At 42.9% G+C, this 20,725-nt stretch overlaps 1 protein-coding gene across 1 annotated transcript in view; it reads right to left on the bottom strand.

Moving 5' to 3' along the window:
* Positions 1-20,725, bottom strand: part of tmem266 (transmembrane protein 266) — a 35,901-nt gene that overhangs the window by 4,241 nt on the left and 10,935 nt on the right. Inside the window, exons 3-9 of the mRNA XM_033634686.2 lie at positions 17,812-18,000; positions 6,043-6,197; positions 3,287-3,360; positions 2,237-2,293; positions 1,930-2,068; positions 1,125-1,240; positions 326-518 (exon numbers count right to left, since the gene is read on the bottom strand). Of these exons, the coding sequence (XP_033490577.1) occupies positions 326-518; positions 1,125-1,240; positions 1,930-2,068; positions 2,237-2,293; positions 3,287-3,360; positions 6,043-6,197; positions 17,812-18,000 (923 nt within the window). The remainder of the gene's footprint in view (positions 1-325; positions 519-1,124; positions 1,241-1,929; positions 2,069-2,236; positions 2,294-3,286; positions 3,361-6,042; positions 6,198-17,811; positions 18,001-20,725) is intronic.

The following is a 20,725-nucleotide window of genomic DNA, read 5'->3' as shown; positions in this document are numbered from 1 at the left end:
AGTTGGCGTGACACATGCACACAGTGGTATGTAGCTTATTTACTTATTTTACTAAGTTAGTTTTCCCCTCAAATTCATAAACTTTAAATGCTTTAAAAGTGGGAACCCTTTGCTGCTTAGGACGAGGAAACATTCCTCATTTAATATTCCAAACATGCCCAAAAGTTTTAAAACTGCAACCTTCCAACATGAGCCAACTTCCTGCCTCCACATTGTGTGGACATGATGGACCATAGCAAGCACAGCCTGGATCCCCCTCCCTGCGTGTCCACAGAGGTTTTTGATAGCCTGTAATACAATGAAGTTGGGTGTTCCAGACAGTTACCTGCAGGCCCCCCGGGCTCTCTGGCTTTGGCTGGCCCGTGATGCTCGGAGGCCCCAGGGGCCAGTCCGTCCACCTCCTGGAAACTGCTGCTCTGTTTACCCCACATATGGTGGATCTGCATGGCTGCTTCACGCTCTGCTACCAGATCAAGGTCCTGCTGGGCCAGGTGGGCCCTCAGCTGCCTGATTTCAAACTGAAAGGGAAGAGAAATGGTAAAACTGGAGAAAATTCCTTTAGTTATTTAAGGTAAAAACTATTTTTTAAGACTGTTTGTACATTTTGCTGGCCAATATTCTAAATGTTATAATATTCAACTTATGTCCAAGCATTTTATTAGCTTGCTATATTGCTGCATTGCTTGCATCATGGTTAACCCGTACCAATACAGAACAGTAAGCTAAAACTACACATTTCCAACCTCTCTAACATTTGGATATACAGTATACCCTCTTCTACTCCTCTGGGCCGACATCTGAGAAACGCAGAGCACTCTGGATGCGCTCGCAGTTACACTTATAAAGTTTGACTTATTCTTCAGCTCGGTAAAATGACTTAAAACCAATATTAGAAATTTCATTATTAAATTGTGAAGTAGTCAATTAGATAATGCACAGTGCTGCCTATCTGATATCCACAAGACTTCTGTAGAAGTATTATTAGTTTTGTAGGCATCCTTTATGCCTTCTTAAGTTTAATTTTCTTTCTGGCATAGCACTTTGCTGCCCTCTGCTGGTTACATGCAGCTATAACTCACAGACTGTAAGTAGGTAAGAGATATGGGAGAGATAAGAGGACATACCGCCTGTTCCTGGCAGATCTGGGTGAGACGGTCAAGCTGTTCCTCCCTCACCGCCTTGGCCTTCTCGTACTGCTGGATCTCCAGCTCCATCTCCACCTTCACTTGCAGCACATAGGCTAAAACAGGCAGGCATATTTTAGTCAGTTTTCCCACAATCTTAATTTGTACTATATGCTACATTGGTTTAAATTATCCCCCCTCCTGAAGTGGATCTTCTAGACAGTGTATTACTCCACACAGTTTCTAAATATAAAATGTGAAGACTGCTTTCTTTAAATGTAAGCCTGCATATTGTCCATATTCACCGGGGCATGACAAAGGACGTCAACCAACATACTCTGCACAAGGTGGACAAAATAACCGCAAAATGGATGCTGCAAACAATGCTACCGTCATGTTCGTTTTTTCTTGAGGGTGCGTCAGAAAAGGTGCTCAATTCATGGTGAGCTTTTGAGCAATAGTTTGTGGTGGTTATATATTGTATTATAGATATTGTACTATATTCAAAAACCACAAGGGGGAGCAACACTGTTAAAAAAGCTACTTCCCAATAAATAAAATGTTCTGTATGCACCTGTATGATAAAATATTTGCATCTAGCAGCTGTAGTTTGAGCTTCAAACCGCAGATGATGCCCTACCTGAAGTTAAAAAAATGAAGAGGACAAATAAATAATTGCACAAACAACCTCAAGATTGAACGCAGCCGATACCGCAGAGAGCACGCTGCAGTATCTATCTCTATGACCTGACAGTAAAGGACAGGACGCAGAGGACGCCAGCCCCCCGGCCCCTCCCAGCCTCACCATCGATGATCCTCTTGACCCTCCAGATGCGCAGTGTGATGATGAGACCGATAGCGTCCCAGGGGCTGCTGGGGCCGTTGGCCACTGTAGAGGCCACCATGGGGGCCAGAGAGAGGACGATGACAGCTCCATCAAACACCTAAGAAAACACATGCGCGCGCACACACACACACACACACACACACACACACACACGGGCGGCTACTGTTATGTCTGTAGCTTCAACTGTGGTATGACATTGAGGGAATGACACTGCAGTGAAAGGGGCCCCCGAGTAACAGGACTAATGGGACCCATGGGAGCTTACCTCTACTTTGTTCTCTATGTAATCCCATATCCCCAACACCACGATCCTGAACACCGTCTGAGACACACACAGGGGGCAGAGATGGAGACAGAGAGCAGGTTACACCCAGGGTGAGATGGAAGAAAACAATCATGGCTAAATAGTTAGACAGGGTGATGCACGCTGGGTAGTAATTCCCCACTAATAAACTTGACAGTCTCAGTAAATGGCATTTGCAGTTGCAATTCAGATTTCTTTAATCCCTCTGCTGGTAATTCATCAGTGACATCATATTCATACACATCACAGGCGGTGCGATAGGGTTTCATCCAAACAATTCATCCAAAGACACCGCATTTAGCTCCTTCTGCTGACGCAGCAGGGGCCGCGGAGGGCGAACAACTCTCCCTTTGTCTCTGTTCCTCTTCTGCCATCCCTGAGCCCCCATCCTCATTTCAGATATTCAAGGTTGCACTGGAGCAGAAACCAGCCTCCCTGCTGCTTCTGCTCCTTCAGTGTAACACTGAGGGGGGTGCTTTTACTGATAAGAAAAACTCCAGCTACACAGAAGTTAGCAATGGGGTGGTCAAGTGTAGGGAACTAAGACAAATGTGGCTGGTTGTAAAGAAAATGGTAATCAATACAGCACACCTGAGGCCTTGAAATTATTTAAAACTAGCAGCACAGAAAGGCTCCATCTGCATTTTAAAGTGTTTGTGCTGCGGATCAATCGAATAACCCGAGAGGGACCGACTGTGCCAGCTTCAACAACAGCAGTTACACAAGTCTTTTTTCTTTCTCAGGATACTGGTGTAGATCTTTGTTGTGCCGTTTTGCAGTCACTTCCGTTAAGTACACTTTAAATGGAGCCGTACACAAGTTCACCTCTACTAATCAGAATCTAATCAAGCTGTGACAGAAGACACGGGGCGTTTCAGTGGGGCTGTTAGTATTCTAATGAGGTTCTGTCGGTGTACTTCACCGGCCCCACATACTGCACAACATAGCATTAATCGACAGGCCGCTGCATCAGCTGTAAGTGAGACTGTTTTTGTGTCGAGCGAGACTCACCTCGGTGAAGAACACAGAGAGAATAGCCAGGCTGATCCAGTGGATGATGCTGGCAAACTGGAATGCATTGTTAACTGCAGGGATGAAACAGAACAGCTGATTAGTTTTAAGGACAGTTACTATGACATCCAGAGCAGTTACATGCTGCATAACAAGACAAGGTGCAGTGAAGTGATAATACATTCACATACATGTATAAATGCAGACAGAGGCATGAGGTGAATCCACCACAGGCTGTACATGCATGTATCTCCCCATCTATTCATCAGGCTAATTGTGGACAGCCTGAAACAGCACTCGGCTGTCAGCGGAGGCATTTCTCTTCACGCGCCACCTCTCACCCCCCAATCTGTCTTTGTTTGCTGTGTTCAGTGATCTGTCTATCAGTCCATTCATCTTCCTCAAGTCCTCCCCACACTCATCCAACACCAGCCAACTCTGTATTGCCGGATTTCTTTGTCCGCTAATCTCCCTTCACGCATTTGTCTTACTTTTCCTTTGTCTGCCCTGTCTAGTTAGTCAGTCAGTCAGTCCCGGGGGAACAGTAACGACTCGAGTGCATTTGGATACTGCCAGGGCGACATTTCTGCCACTTGTGTTCTTCACTCAGCCCTGTGACATCAAACAGGTATGACCCCTGACCTTCCACTTATGATAAATGAGGAGGCCTCCATTGTGCCAGATGATGTAGGTGAAGGTGACAGTAAGGTGACATGGGTCAGAGTGGTGTTTCGACTACTTGACATTTTGCGTTAACTGTGGAATACTAATGGGAGGCTTATATTCCCCAGACCACGACTGATCAGAGCCTCATATCCCAGGATAGATCATCAATAACACAGGCTCACTGTACAGTAGACACATGTGCACATGCTGTACATCTGCCCAAAAACTGTCCTGAACTATACAACCAAACATCATCATTATAGTAAAGTATAATATACTGACCAACTAAGGCTGACCACAACACTAGAGTTTTGGTCAAAACTGAGTTATGACAGAAATTAAACCTTCAGACATCTGCTCTATCTTGTGATAAAATTTTCTGGTTTAATCTTGTATTTTCTAGAGAAAATACGATGTAAAAAATGCAGCTACGAAAAAAAATCCAACCACAACCCAAGACAGACCACAGTAAATGTAGTTACTGCGTTGTACCTTGGGTTTCCAGAGATCTGGGATTCTATCAGGGCCAGGAAAACCACAGTAAACGTTTTTCAGCTAATGGTGAACATGAGAATTATGATGATGCCAGTGACAAAATGACTGAAAACTTGACAATAACCATAACACGATCAGAGATGAAGATGATGATAATAATTATGTGAGGTATTCTAAATTATGGTCAAACCTCATGAAGTGAATAATACAACAAAATAATACCTGAGGGTTGCTTCATTGTTTTGTTAGTACTTTTAAAACATACATGTATTGATGAAACAAATACAAACTGAATCTAGTAAGAAATTTTAAAGGCGTTCCACATTAAGACACCAAAATTGTAGCTACTGCGCTTTGCCTTTGTATTAGCTTAAACAGCGATGTAGGTGATACAAAGGCAGAGTGCAGTAGCTTCTTAGCTTCTTTTAATTTTTTTTTCATTATTTATTAGCCTGCATGTACACTAATACCATTATATCTGCAATAAGCTGATGTTGGCCACTACATTGGCCTGGCTAATTAATGGGCCCAGCTTTAAAAAGTACAGTATTATACATTATTGTTTAATATAGTATAGTACAGTATATCAGCGTTTAGTAAGGGCAGGGCTGGGTAATACAGAGAATATCAAATATCACAATATTTTTGACCAAATACCTTGATATCGTAACAATATTGTAGGGTTGACAATTGTAGCTTTCACAAAATATTTACACAATAAGATTTTTTGATAAATTATCATCAGTAATGTGGATATAATGATTTAGTGGGTAAAGGCAAATAATAGACCAGCTAGAACAGTCTTGTAAGTTCAGAAAATAACATCACTTTACTTTGATGCAGCCTTTGAAACCATGAAAAGACAGCACCTACAATATTATATCTAAAATCTAAGATGATATCTAGTTTCACATCACAATATTGATGGATATGATATTAATAATTGATTGGCCCTAAGTAATGGGTGTGTTTCAGTGTTAACTGTCTATGTTGCTGTCATTCGAGCACATTCAGACTAACATTATTCATTGTCATAATAAAATATAGTCAATAATAACTGCTGCCTGTTAACAGTATATTGGTAACAGCTGTTGCCTGCATTATATCTCCTGATGCAGGTAAATGGTGCCTATCTTAAGTTAAAGAACACCTTTGCTTTTGAAATTTCTATTTGCACAATAGAGTTTTGTCTCACTGTGTGAACAAGTTTTTATATTTTCCTTTTTTTTCCATTCTTTGTGCTTTATGACCACCTCTAACCCTTTTTGCCAGATGTTCTTCCACCTAAACTGCAGCTCAGTCTAACAAGCTGAAGACTACATGTTCTATCTGCAGCTCAGTCTTTGAGCTAATTAAGTTCTTGTGAGCATCCTCCTTTGTTACAGATCTCATGTCCATGCATTGACCCAATGCCTTTGTATAGCAATTAGTAAACAATTGTGCTGAGCAGTCCACTTTTCTCCCTCTTAAAGGATGCTATTGCAAGCCAGAACCGTAAACAATGAGTGTAACAAATCCCATTATCATGTCCTGAAAACCACATCCTTGTTATATATACACACACGCGTCACACTGTGTTGGTTTCTCCTACTCACACTGCAACAGCTTGGTGTCTATGAGCAGCTCCAGCGTCAGCAGCAGCACCACCAGAATGACACAGGCCACCAGGAAACAGTTGAAGCCCGCCGACAGCAGACAGACCTGCCACAGCGCTGCCCTTCGCCCGCAGCATGGCTTCAGCCAGTTCGACCTGACCGGGGGTAGAGTGGGGTGAAAGACAGAGAGATGGAGAAAAGGCGCTTAGAAGAGCTGTGGGTGCAAAGATAAATGGTGGGTCTTGTTGCAGTGTTATTTTAAAATGTAATACAGGCGCAGAGTGCGGATCTGACAGGCAATATGCAAGGTCAAATCAATAAAACACAAGAAACGTCAAGATACACAAATCGTGAGGTGTATTCAACCTTGACTTTGCTCCGTTTTCTATCAGTCAACGTTCTTCTAAATAATTTTCAGCAGAGGGCACTATTCAGCATACAAATTCAGAGCATGCATGCTGAAATTAATTTACACTCTTAGATTTAATGTGAGGCATAAATACATGATCTGCTGGCACTGAGATGATATATTAGTATGAATTAATTCTTTTCATGAATTCATGGTTTCATTGCTTTTTTTCTCCCCTCTTTCCTCATCTCGTCATAAAACCTTTTATCCTGGCCTTTTCTGCAACCTTCCTCTTTCCATTAAAGCTCTCAGTTGTGCACCAGTGTGGTCTACTTACTATAACAGCCATTAGTTTGTGTTTGCCTATTTTTGGAAACAGATTACATGACGTCTATTGTAATCCACATTCAAGTATAAAATAATTTGTTTTTGTTCTATCACAACATGCTTGTATTCATAGCAATAACAGATATATTGCCTGGAATATCAGAGCATCTGTAGAGGAGGTGACACCTGACTGAGTGGGTGTCTTTTATTCTCTGTATTTGTTTAGACATATTCCATATCTATAACCTTGCAGTCAATAAAGTGTTGTTCTGGAGAGATTAGAGAGTTTAATTCTCCTCCTGCTGCTTCACTGGGTGACAGGACAGGTCTCTGGGTAAGAACTGGCTGACTGACTGGCTGAATGCCCATCTGGACAATAGTTTTGCTTTAAACCAGGCTGGAAGTTAGTTAGCTCACTGACTACGCTCTTGTTAGAGTCCTGGATGACTGACTAGCTGGCTGGCTGGCTGACCTATGATGTAGCTCACTCGGCATGACAGTGGGGGATGCATGTGTACCATCTGGAGGGTGCAGCCGCACCTGGCTGAAAGAGCATCAGAGTGAAGGGACGAGGGAGAAACTTGGGTTAGTAATAGGAATCTGAATCTGTCATTCCTGCCATGACTTAAAGGGCAACTTTAGCATTTTTCAACCTGGATCCTATTTCCACATATTTTTGTGTTTAAGTGACTAATGGGAATAAAAAATTTTAAAATTGGTCTACTGTACTGAGAGAGAGGGCTGCAGCTGGCAGCTGCACAATGTAAGCAGATGGGGCAATTGTGCACCATGACTGTACTTCCATTAAAAGTGGTTATTTTTGCCACATGCAGACTCAGAATGTTGTTATAAGTGAATTGCCTCTTTACCTTTTGCTTGATCTGGTCTGTTTGTCATTGTGTCCAAGCTGCGCAAAGTGTAGGATGACATTTTTCTGGTACAATACAGGAATACACAAACACGAACCACTGTTGTTTTTCCCTCTTCCACTCTTTTAGATGACAATAAACTATATTTTCTGTATTGCAACACAACAAAACTCTTCCTGGCACTACTTTCTCCAACTCTCACTTGTATTTCCAGCGTTGTCTTCCACCAACAAGTAACGTCTTGTGAGATTTCAGAACAAGGCTTCTCTTTGAGCAAGACTTATACACAATAACAAACTGACTGGATCAAGTAAAAAGAGACACTACAGACACTTCCATAACAATCTGACCGTGTCTGTGGCAAAAATAATTAACTTTTAATAGGCGTACAGTGATATTGCACAATTGCCCCATCTGGTTACATTGTGGGCATTTCTCAGCTGCAGCCCTCTCTCTCAATACTGGACCAATTTCAAAAATTGCTGTTCCCATTAATCACTAAGACACAAAAACATGGGAAAATAGGTTCCAGGTTGAAAAATGCTGACGTTACCCTTTAAGCTGCTACTGTTTCTACACCTCTCTTCACATTGCTATATATGTTCCATTAGCTTGGAGTGTCTCAGTGTCCCTCGTGTGCTTGCTCCTTGTCCAGGTACTTTGTGCCTGAAGATGTGAGTGTCAGACCTGCCTTAAATCCATCTCTACTCTCCCCCTCAAGTCCCACCAATCAGAGACTGTGACTGGCTGAGGCTCCTGGGGATATATGATCAATAAATAATGACAAATCTCCAGGAGGCACATCGGGGCTTTCCCTTCCTGTCTCAGCTCTGTATTCCATGCACACGCTCCTCAGATGTACTCTTAGAAACCAAGATGCAGAAAAGGAAGGTGTGTGTGTGGGGTGGCTGTCCTTTCTCTGAGGCAACACTGAGAAAGGCAGTATGTTCCTTTGAAAATAGCAGCTATCCGTTGTCATCTGTCCCCCATAGGAGGAAGGCTACGGGCAATGTCTGTCAGAGGACAAAAGAGGATGCAATTTATTCTACTATCCTCTTGGTTCAGCTCAGAATGAAGGAGGCAAACACTGAGAGAGGAAGCGGGGTGCAGCTGGTTCAAAGGCATTGGGACTCGTCCAAGAGTGAACTGGAGAGAGAGCCAGGGAGGAAGGAGGGGGAGTTAGAGAAGGAAGAATGAGAAAGAGAGAACAGAGGAAGATGCAGATTGAGTTAAAGGATAATTCCGGCTCATTATAACTCGGGTCTTATTTGTCTCTTGGCCATCATTCCTGTTGCTAATACGAGAACAGCACTCACCAAGATCATTGTCTTGCGAACGTAGGAACATTTTTTTGAAAGAAGTCCGAACTGGGGCATGAAATAGGAGCGGTAAGAAGATCATACAGTTTAGATATCTAACTTTGTCCAAAACCCAAATATGTTCACTTTACCATGATGAAAGACAATGAAAAGTGCCAATCCCTTATATCTGAGGAGCTGAAAATAGGGGATGTTTGGTATTGTTGCTTTTGCTTGAATTATGAAAAATATTATAAAATGGTTGTTGATGATTGTTGTGTCAAACAGGTACTTGGTTCACCTGTATACAGGGGGAAAACAAAGGTAAATGGTCTAATTATTACCCAGATTGTCCTCTGCAAAAATTCATTACAGTTTACTGACTGACTTTCTGGTGCAACAGTGACCAGCTGCACTGGTGCAATGAGGGGTTATCACTGACGCTTGAGGCACACATATTTCTGGTTTTAACTCCAAAGAAAGTTGGCCTGTTAATTACTTGTCTGATGATCTCTTATTTTTGGCACACTAGACTGCAATGTCCCAATGTTCCCACATCTTAGTGATGACTCTGGTGAATAGGAATCATGGCCAAAACTATAAAATAATACTAAAATACAATGAAGTTATCCTTTGAGGTGAAAAAGAGAGACGGCATCCTAGTAAGTGGCGTCGTTTTGCAATTGCAGCTGAACCTGCGGTGTAGCACAGCTACACATCGTCTCCATCCTTCACCAAGGTCAACAGAGAGGCTGGAGCTCGGCCACGTTGTGTCAGTGCTCTCCCAGAGGCTAACTGGTGCACTCAGCCCTCTGCAGCAACCCTCAGTACCAGCCAATGCCAACAGATTAGGAGCTCAACACCTGGGGTGACAAAGAGGTGGTGGAGGGTAATGGTGTCATTAGCAGGTACCATGGAGACTTTCCCCAGCATCAATTTGTTCCCAAGGAACAATGTCAAACCCCATCTGCCAGTGGAGTAGAGCCAAGAAAAAGAAACATTTACCTAATGATACACCTAACACACAGTCACCGGACATTTGTGGACCATTAGTTAAGAGATGGAATGAGCAGCACACACTCCAAGAGACACCTCACTTACCTTCAGGACTGAAAGGCATGATTTAACTCATACTGTGTAGAATCATAATTCATTCAGACCTCTCCCACAAGCCAGGCAGAAAAGGTATTAATTTAATAAACCTGTAAAGAAAAACCCTGTCTGGAAGCGGAGTAAATGGCAGTGATGGATTACTCCAAGCTCAGAAACTTAATTTTAGGAAAATCACTTTAAACCTTGAACGCTGAAGACCTGAAGTATTTATGAGGAAGTGAGGCTGCTTCAGCATTGGAGCAGGCCGAGGAAGGTAATCACCTCACTCTCTCCCAGGGTCACGGCAGGTGCGGATCGAATGGGCAATAGCTCACAGGTTGGTCATGCACAAATATGTGTGCGCACAAGCAAACATCACACACACATACACACATACGCTGCTAGGAACATTGTGTGGAGCAAGTGAGAGATGCAGGGTGGCATGTGGTGTGGATAGGTTCATAAAGACATCAACAGGCCAGCAGCTGCGGTGCTGAGGGAAGATCGAAGTGTGCCCGACAGCAGCGCAGGGCGAGGGGATTAGATCATGAGACTGATCAATAGTAACCTCAGATGGAAGTGAAGGCATGCTTTATATGACGCTGGCAGCAGCGACCCTTGCAGTGTAACGGCCAGACAGGACAGAGCTGACAAAGACGAGTGACTGGCACACAGGAAGGTGTCCGGTCACTCTGTTGGGGCCCATTCACAAAGACAGGACAGAGCTTTGGCTCCGGCCCCAGCTAAGTAACTCTTACTGAGGTGGGGAGCCTATCGCAAGGAGCATCTCTTTCATTATACTGTCTCCTGTAATTGAGATGGGATAAAACACAATGTAAACTCATTAGGTACAAGTTAAATGGAAATTAAATCAGAGAGGTGGTGCTCTGTTTATGTTTGTGAGTTAAAAGATGGAGCGAGAGAGAAGGGAAGGGCTGCAAAGGGAAAATTCATTCATTCAGAAGTAATGAGTCTGAAAGACTCTATCAACTTGTCCGAGGTATTGATTGTTACACACATACACACACAGACACACACACACAAACAACCAATGCACAGCTGCAAACACCAACCTCTCCCTCAGAATGTTTGCAAAGAAAAGCCTAAAATAGTGTCGCTCTGAACGACTTGCGCTGCTGTGCAAGGCCTCTAAATAATTGATTGGAACTCTTGATTGATGTCTTGGTTGCACATTTACAACAGAGCAACTTTGCTTGGTGAAAAACTCCAACACATTAGGGTACAGACCTGTGGCAGCTGCCACACAATTACATTTGCTTCCAAAGCGATTAATCATGCTACGAGTCTGGCAAAATTCTCTGCACGGCAAAGACTCAGAGCACTGTGGCAGCCATTCATTTATTCAAGCACACCTGAAAAATGATGTTTTTCTTAAACAATGTAAATTATTTTTTACAAAAAACATCTTCAGATGTAACACTTTAGTACAGTAGTAGTTCCCAACCTATTTGGCCTTTCCCCGTCCATACGAGACACTTTATAGATATTAGGTCTGCCCCCTAATAGTTGACCAAATGTAAGTCGTCCAGCAACGTCATTAGTCGGCAAGTTTCCATTGGTCGCTTAGTTGCAGAAAAAACAAACAAACAAACAAGAAACTCTACTAGGAGCTGCGCCTTGTCAAAATAAATCAAAACCTATGTGACTGGACCATGTGGGATTTTAATTTGAAAGGACTGACACAGGAAGTGGCCACGCTCAGCAGTCAGACAGGAGTCACGTTAATTTACACGGCAGGTCAAAATCTAAAGTGTGGGATCATTTTGAGAAGGTGAAGGACGAACCCAAGGTGATATATAAAGTCATCTTCATTGGTCGACTACAAACATGACGTATCATCTGAAACATGGAAGTAGCTACATGCCCATTAGCCACTTAGCACAATCATTACTGCTTTGCCAACAGCGTCATTAACAGGCGGCTCGCTCAGTGTGTGACGTGCACTTGTAGATAAAATATAGGCCTATATTAATGAAGGTTCATTAGTACGGTTTTGCATTTCTCTGTAATGTAGCACAGTGTTAACAGTGTTACTGATACTATTCTTTCTCACACCTTGAACTCAAACCATTGTGTTGCCCCGCCCAAAATATATAATTTAATAATTAAATTAATATTGCAAACATGCAGCCGACTAGTCGACTAAGGGCCCTAAATGATGACTATTGGGCGACTAGGAAAATTCTTAGTCGGGGGCAGCTCTAATAGATTTACTATGCAGGATTTTCCTAAAATATATACATGCATACATGAGTCCTCCCTGTCAATCATCACTTATGATGCACTAGAAATATATGTGTGGTGGTGTATTTTTTCTCCAGAGACTCTACCCTCTGCCTGTATTTTCTTATCTTCTGTGTTCAGGATGTTTATGGGTGTGTACCCCCACAGTGCTTAAGTTATGTTGGGGCTTTATAAAAAAATAAATAAAATTAATTACAACCTAAATATTTTTTAAGAAGTACTTTTGTTCATTTTATAGATTATTTTGACGAGCTATGCTCTTTCTCCAAGTGGCGGATATCTCATGAATTTCTCTGACTGTTAGCTAAAACATGTGAGCACTGGAGCAAACCTTATGAATCTAATGTATCCCCTTTGAAGGTGTAAGGGGAAATGTCAGATGCTACTCCTGCAACATTTTAAAATGATACTACTTGACTCAGGTCCTGTGTCTCCTCTCAATTACTCTCTCTCTGCACTGATAACTATATCGCCCCTTGGTTCCTCCAGTATAAACTTCAACCAATTCACACCAATCTGCTGAGCTCAGCAGGCTCGGGCAGGGGAAAATGGACCACAACTGTGCGCCTGCAGGCTACTGAGCAGCAGAGGTTGGAGGACTTCATCCCATTCAGGCTGTTCAAACTCTCTATGTTACACTTGTGACTTAACTTACTCATTTAATTCCTGATATATGCATTTTTTTTCTACACGAGAGCTTCTGTTTTCTGAGAAAGCACAGGTGGGGCATTCGCCTCGATTGTTGGATATCAAGACAAATGCCAGCATAACTACTGGCTAAATCCTTTCCTGCGTAACCACTGCTGAGTCATCTGTGTTATCACAGCCAAAAGAGGCAAAGAAGCCCTGAGAGAGGAAAACCAGCTAAGCAATAAATATGCTGAATAAAGTGAAGTTATCATAGGTAATCAATTGTACATTCTACTTCTACGTTTCATTGCTATTAATCTCCCACAGTCTCATGCCTGGGGAATTAGCGAACGCTTTTGCGGTAAATTAACAAATCAAAGGCCTAATTGATTTCAGATGCCAATAAACAAAGTTTAGGCTTGAGCATTCTCTTTGGGTAATTAGCAAACTTTTTTTCTTCTCATTAATGCAGCCAGTTTTCCCAGTAAAACTAGATCTTTCCACTGGTCTCAAAGCACAATCATCTCCCCACTCCTTACATCCTCCACCATGGTACAACCTAGCAGAGGGGACTCGGAGCCGGTCTTTGCCAGAGAAATGGGCCGCAGATACTACGCAAATGGAGATGGATGGGGCTCCATGTGCAGAGCAGCAGACGAGCTGTCCCTGATAAATGGGTTTTCACCAGGACACTTGATCTCTCTCGCTCTCAGCCTAAAAAGCAATCTCACACTTTGCATGTCTGTGAATATTAACAAACCCTCAAACCCTGCACTCAAATGTCATCTATTGTGTCGCACATGGTGCCAGGCAAGAGAGCCAATTTGATAGAGAGGACTGTTCCTCTGTGTGTTTGAAATGGAGTCAGAGGGGGGAGAAAAGAGAAATCCTGCTCTCTTTTCAGACATCCATCAACACAGAACAGGTATAGTATGGCTGCGGTTCCAAAGCCCCATGAAATATTGCTGCTGCCAAGATTCATACTGGACTCTGGCAAGGTCCGTCAGTGCTATATTCTACAGTCTAGATTTTTCTAATTATTCCATTATACTTCAACCTTGACTACTGTCAACCGGCTGTAGGTTTGATTATGTGCATGTTGACATACTGCAGTTTACTGACTAGAGAACTTTATTTCACTGTGGAAGTCTGAGCACTGTTGAGTAATGTAATCACTCTGGGCTGGCCTGGGCTCACTTAACCTTATCTAATATCCGACATTTCACCCCGGCAGCGTATCAGCTAGCAACTGTGGCTGTCTCCATGCAATGTGGCACAGGGTTAATCCCACACTCCCGTCCAGTGTGGACAGATATGACATTCATCAAATGGAGTCATTTCCTTGTGATCTGCAGCCGGCAGCTTTGTGAATGAAAGTGTGGAGGAGGGTCGTCCTCCCTCCATCCTTCTCTTTATCTCCTCCGCCTCCCCTCTCTTCCAGTCAAAGCGGCAGGTTGACCCATATGAACCATCTGTCATTGCTGCGGTGCCTCACACCTCTCAGCCTGGCCCCTGGAGATCAACGGCATATGCTGCTGCTGCTGCTGCTGCTGCTGCTGCTGCTGCGGGCAGCAGGCTGATCTGGGGATGATAACACAGGAAGAGTGCAGGATGTGCAGTGCAGGGTCCGGAGGCTGGGGCCAGGCAGAGAGATCCAGGAGCCTGAGCTCCCTTCAGTCTGGAGGTCACAGTGACAGGATTACGGTGGAGGAAAATCTCAACAAACCACCTTGCTGCTGCACCTTTGTTCAGACACATAAAACATAGTGACTAATAAATAAATAAATAAATCACATCTTAATCATTATTTAAAGGTGCAGTCAGCGATTCTGATGCAATACACTTTTTCAAATTCAACAAATATCCATTCAGCCAGTCCATTTAGTGTGTGCGCTGAAATGTCCGGTGTGCATACACAGTCCTGGCTCTGTAAATAGGAAACAAAATGGCTCTATCCCAGCCAATCAGCAACAGGGGGTGTTCGTGCTTGTGCACAGGACAGGAGAAAGGCCATGGATGTATAAAGGCAAAGGCAGAGGGAGTGAGCGGGACAGTAAATCTGGCACATGCTAGTGTGCTGAATCCCACAGAGCAAAAGACTGTAGAAGGAAGGCAGCCTACTGGTGGCAAAACTAATTTTTGGCTAATGAAAACAACCTTTGATTTAAACAATGGATGCAACAGATGCACACTCCATTATGCTGCTTCCAAATTTTAACCACATTTTAAAATAAAGTACCAAAACTCATTTTAGAAGTCAGTTTGTGTATGCTTTGCAAGCTGTTGTCACTTACACTAATTACACAAGTCTGTTAGCTCTGTTGTCTTGGTTAGGTTGCTACAGTTGCTAAAATAAAAACATGACAAAGCATTCAACTCTTTTTTAAAAATTCTGATATTCTGTATTTTCAAAAATAAATCTACTATTTAAAAACAAAATAAAATAAAACAATACTAATGAGACAATAATTAAGTGACCAAAGGTGGATGTGAAATCACACCGCCCTCATCTTAAGATCTTTCCAGCAAGTTCTGGAGAAGATGGTGCTGCCAAAATCTATTAATATTTCCATCCAGCTCACCACTGCACAGAATCTGCAAGGACTGCGTGTGCCCCTTGTAGTCCGCAAGAACATCCACCTCCTACATAATCGCCCACGTCTCCTGATAAAGAGCCACGAGGAGCTGCCATGCAAGACTAAATGCGCATCTCTGGTGTGTATCCTGCTCGTTTTTTCCCGCAATCATAAGGAACAAAACAAAACCGAGGCCTTAACATCAAAGATTTAGTAATAAGCCCTTTCTTTTCCCTTCTCTGACCACTGGTGTAAAGCTATGTAAAGCTTTGACCTTCATGCTTTTCCTTTCACCATGTTTAGATCCAAAAGACAATGCTGAACAGCAATCAATATAGCTTTGCAAACCAAACAACATCCTGTATCTACTACCACAGGACAGAGTCGCGTCCACAAAATGACATAACCAAGATGAAAGGACTGTAAGTCATGGTAGCTTGAGAAAACAAACTGTCCTGCTTATCACCAAAATCGAAGCACAAAGCCACTGCAACACAATGAAAGTGGGTTTACATTCTTGTACACAATCATTTACAAGGTGCTAAATTTAGCCTACAGTATGCAGAGGAGTCTCCGTGACTACACATTCCAATAAACAAGAGCAGAGCGGTTTACAGAGCCGACAGAGCAAAATAAATCATTTCACTGCTTTGCCATTAGGGCCTCTGATAGCCTTGATTAATCTAAAATCTTGCAGCATACAACACATCCTGCCTTTGTGTCATTCCTCTGATGTTACACACATGAGTCACAAAGGCAGCCAGAACCTGTGGCGACGAGCTGGCATTTTTCAAAGAGTGCTACCAAAAGACGAATGTGTGTATGAAACTGTGATGACAGGTACGTCTTGGAATGCCTGTGACCTTAAAATTAGGAATTCCAATCTAAAAAGCTCATTGAACAATGCGGTAACGTTCACATGGGTGTCAGATTGCACACGGTTTCTGCTGAATTCTTGAGGAGGAAGTTTCTCTGATCAGAGTGTGTGCTATCATACTTTTCATGATAAAGAATATTCACATTGTTGACCTGATAAATCCCTCAGAGACATGTCCTGGCGCTGCATGACTTTTCCACTGTACGATGCCAAATCCCAGGGGACCAGGGTGTCATATGGTGCCATATGAGGGTGCCCACTGTGATGATAATTTTGCTGGGCTGCCAGATCCTGCTACGTGTGTGTTTTCTGCCCTTTTTGTGAGCAAGACGGAGTGAGAAAGCTATGAGGTACGATAAGAGAGTGGGTGTTTGGGAAAGGACCCATCTGTCCCTGCCCTCCGTCCCACAGAGCCATCGGCCCGGACCGGGCCAGACCAGGCAAAGTCCAGCCGGACATGGTCAGCTGACACACCGGGGCTTGGATGGCGAAATGCCGGATGCTCTAATTAAGCTTATGCTGTTTGTCGACTTTCTCTGCATGGATGCCAGCATCGCAGCATGCCAAAGGGTTGTGAGTCACGCTTCCTGAGTGGAAAGCCATGGACACTTGCTACAGGGGTGCTCTAGCAGGGGCGTGTCCTGTCCTGAGAGTACTGAGCCTGCAGCACGGCGATATGTTGATAAGAAAACAACACGAACCCTGGACAAGCAGGCTTCGTGGACAGAAACAGCACCGCCACAGGGCTCTGACATTTCAGGAAAGCTATGGCACTAACAACACTCTTTGTTTTCTGCCAGAAATCGACATTATGAACAGAAGCCTGTCTGGTGGCGAGAAATTGCTGTGTCATTGAGCTGAAATGAACACATCAGTGGAGACATTGTCCATTTAACATGGTGACACTAATAAATTTGTCGCCAAATATCCTCGACTCCCGGACTCTAATATAGAATGAGGGGTGATTCAATATGCCAGGTGTAATTACCATGTGCAATAACGAGCAATGGAGAGAGTGACGGCAGAGCCTTTCTCTGCCAGGGTAGATTATAGATTGCAGTAATTGCGATTCTGCCTTAATTATGGATGTAGCACTTTCACGCAACAAGCAGAGACAACGTCTGAGGCACCATATTTCTAGTATCTTCTTAACTGTGATGGCAAACATCAGGAACATCAATCAATATGTAATTACATTTCGGGTTCTTTAGTATATAAATTAATTATAGAAAGATTTCATTGATAATCATGCGACTAATTTGTTCCCAGCATCCTCAAACGTGTGATGTTTGATATGCTTCAAATGATGGAAGTGTTCATGAGCTTCACGTTCCTTGAATACAGTGCCTTTTTTTCCTACATACCCACTCACAACGTCTCACTAATAACAGAATCATCTCAAGAGACTGTTTGACTGACTGTGGTCAAACTATCAAGCAGCAACAGAAAGTGAAGGGTGGTGTCGGAGTGAATTTGTGGGACGTACCCCTCTCTGTTGTCCTCTTCGTCCGGGTTCGAGATGAGCTGGGATCCAGCGAGGGATATGTCCAGGGCAGCCAAAGGCAAGTCTCTGTAGGCGAAGCTGACCAGCTGGACAGGGGCCACGCACTGGTTATCCTCCTCCACCTGCTGGGAGATCACCTCCAGCTCTGAGGCTCCGGCCTGGGGAGGTGCCCTATGGTATAAACACACACACACCACAACCAGAGCAGCGTTAGAGTCAGAAGATGGATGTGTTGTTGGTGGTTTTGTATGTTATACCTCAATATACTGTAGCTAAAATTTGTATCTGCATGTTGTCACCCTGTGAAGTCGTGTGTCAACTCTTTAGCAAGGATTTATGAGTTACATTGCAAGGTTGTATAAAAGTGTGCTGTTTTTTGAGTGCACCTACTTGGGAAATGCTCCAGGTAACAGAGTGTGATAATAACTGCTGGGACTACGCTTAATTTTGATGAATGAAAACACAAACATGGTGTGAAATTCCTTGTTTACAGTGTTTACTGGCACCTTCAACAAGGGCACATTTACCTGGCAAGTGATGACAAGCTGATCTACATTTCTCATTAGCAGAGTATGCAGTGAAGTAAGTCTCAGACCACAGTAAATATGGCAATTTGCATTCTATACATATGACAATATTAAAAGTGTCTTTACGATATCGGCTTCAACAACAGAATAGTGTACTTTACATTTATTCAGACTACTTTCCAAAGCATTCACTGGTGTTCCCAGGCAGCCATTTGTTTCCATTCATCACTATAGACTGAAACTCAAACTTAAAACTTGCTCGAGATGAGTGATCTGTTACAGTGAACAACTGCATTTGCATTTGGTGCATTTGCCCAGTTGTCAGCAGTTACCATTTTAAAAACTCTCCCTGCTGATGCACTCAAGGATGCTCCACAGCCCGATATTTCAGTTTCACTGAACTGGCATTATTCTTTTTACGACATTAATTATTCCTCTTCTGCATTTAAATATCTAAAAACATGCTCTTGAGTGCTCAAACTACAATACCTGTTAAAACCATGACTTATAACATGCTGTATCCACATACCCAGGTTTCTATTTAACAGAATAATGAAATAAATGGAAACCAAAGGCTGCTTGAAATCAATATAAAAACCTATGTTATACCATAGGGTATGGTTTGCACAGCTCAGTTACCAGAATAAAATGTTGACATTCCCATTCTCCGTCTGGGGAAGGAAGGGATGGTGAATGGTGTGACACCTAGGCAAGTGACAATTTAACGATAGTCCGGGACATGGCCAGCTATGTTTGTAGCGACAAAAACAGGTGATTTTCAATGACAGTTGGGGACAACTGTGGTGGCAAAAGAAATACTTGACCCTTAAGGTCACCCCACATTGGGCGCCAATGTTTTGAAGAAGGAGTCCTATGACAAAGGATCAATCTTGCAGCCTTTATGGGATTTTATTGGAGACACAAATACAACCTTGACATATCGCAACAATGAGACAGCCCTGCAGAGCAGTTCACCGAACATTGTTATACTCCTCCTCGGATAAACATCATACCTAACTTTCAGTGTGTGTATGTGTGTGTGGGTGTGGGTGTGATTCCTGCCTTCTCCAGAACTTCCGCTTATCTTCATCTTAATACTTGGCGTTCTACCACCAGTTTGTTCTGCCAACAACATCTATTTCCCCATCACAATGTTTGCCAGGTCACACTGCTCTAAGACTTCTCCCCAGAGTGAGACCATTCAGGGTTGCTCATTTGTAGTAAACATGTCTTGCCTCTAACTTGGACAATGGGTCAAGTATTTCTAAGCCTTTTCGCCACCACACATCTCAGCCATGTTTATAACAACAGCGGATGTTTTTTAACAACAGTTTGGAACATGTCCAGCTGTGTTTATAGCAACAAAAGCTGATATTTTTAATGACAGTATGGGACACGTCCAGCAATGTTTGTAATGACAAAAGTGGATGTTTTTTAACAACAGTCTGGGACATGTCCAACTGTGTTTGTAGCGACAAAAGCTGATATTGTTAATGATAGTATGGGACATATCAAGCCGTGTTCTTAGCGACAAAGATGAATGTTTTTTAACAATAGTTTGGGACATATCCAGCCATGTTCATCGTGTAAAAACTGGGTGGTTTTATCGATAAGTCAGGATATGTCCAACCATGTTTGTATCGACAAAAGTGTTTGTTTTTTAACAATAGTTCAGGACATGACCAGTCTTGTTTGTTGCGACAAAAACATGATGTTTTCCTACTTCTAACTAAGTTGTTTTTGTGTCTAAAACTAACCACGACATTGTCACAACATAAAATAGAAAATTGAAATGTAATATGAAATGTACAAATGTAACATATCCCTGGTTTGCAGAGATGTATAATGGCAACATTAATTCTGGTGATTGGTTTTGGTTTGCACTCCCTATATCGTCCTACAGCTAAACATTCTTCAAATGTCATCAGTGACATTGGAGGGCACAAAAAAGCTCGTTTAGGCTCAGCTTTTTCCATCTTGATTCATCCGCTGTCTTTTTCTCTCTGAGGTTGGCTATATTTGGCCAGAACCAGACAAAGTGTCATTTTATCTGCCACTGAGGTCCTGAAACTTAAATGCGTAGGGAGGGCTGTGATCCTTCGAGCTCAGCCAATAGCGGACAAGGAGAAGTCACCCTGGAACAGGAGTCTCACACGGCTTGGCAGCCATCCCAGTGCAGCCAGTGTGGAGACATCAATAACTCCAGTGCTTAACAGTGGAGGAAGGCATTGATTACAAGACAGAGGGAACAAAGGCCATTGGCTTGGTGAATTCAACAACCTCTGTGCTGGAGGTGACACAGAGTGGGAGGAGACGGTTAGTAGAAGATCACTGAGCAGCTCCACCTTCACGTTAAATGTTAATGTAGG

This window comes from Epinephelus lanceolatus, chromosome 5 (genome assembly GCF_041903045.1).
Source record: "Epinephelus lanceolatus isolate andai-2023 chromosome 5, ASM4190304v1, whole genome shotgun sequence".
Classification (NCBI taxonomy): domain Eukaryota; kingdom Metazoa; phylum Chordata; class Actinopteri; order Perciformes; family Serranidae; genus Epinephelus; species Epinephelus lanceolatus.
The sequence above is the reverse complement of the archived record's forward strand: the minus strand, read 5'-3'. Positions and strand labels throughout refer to the sequence as shown.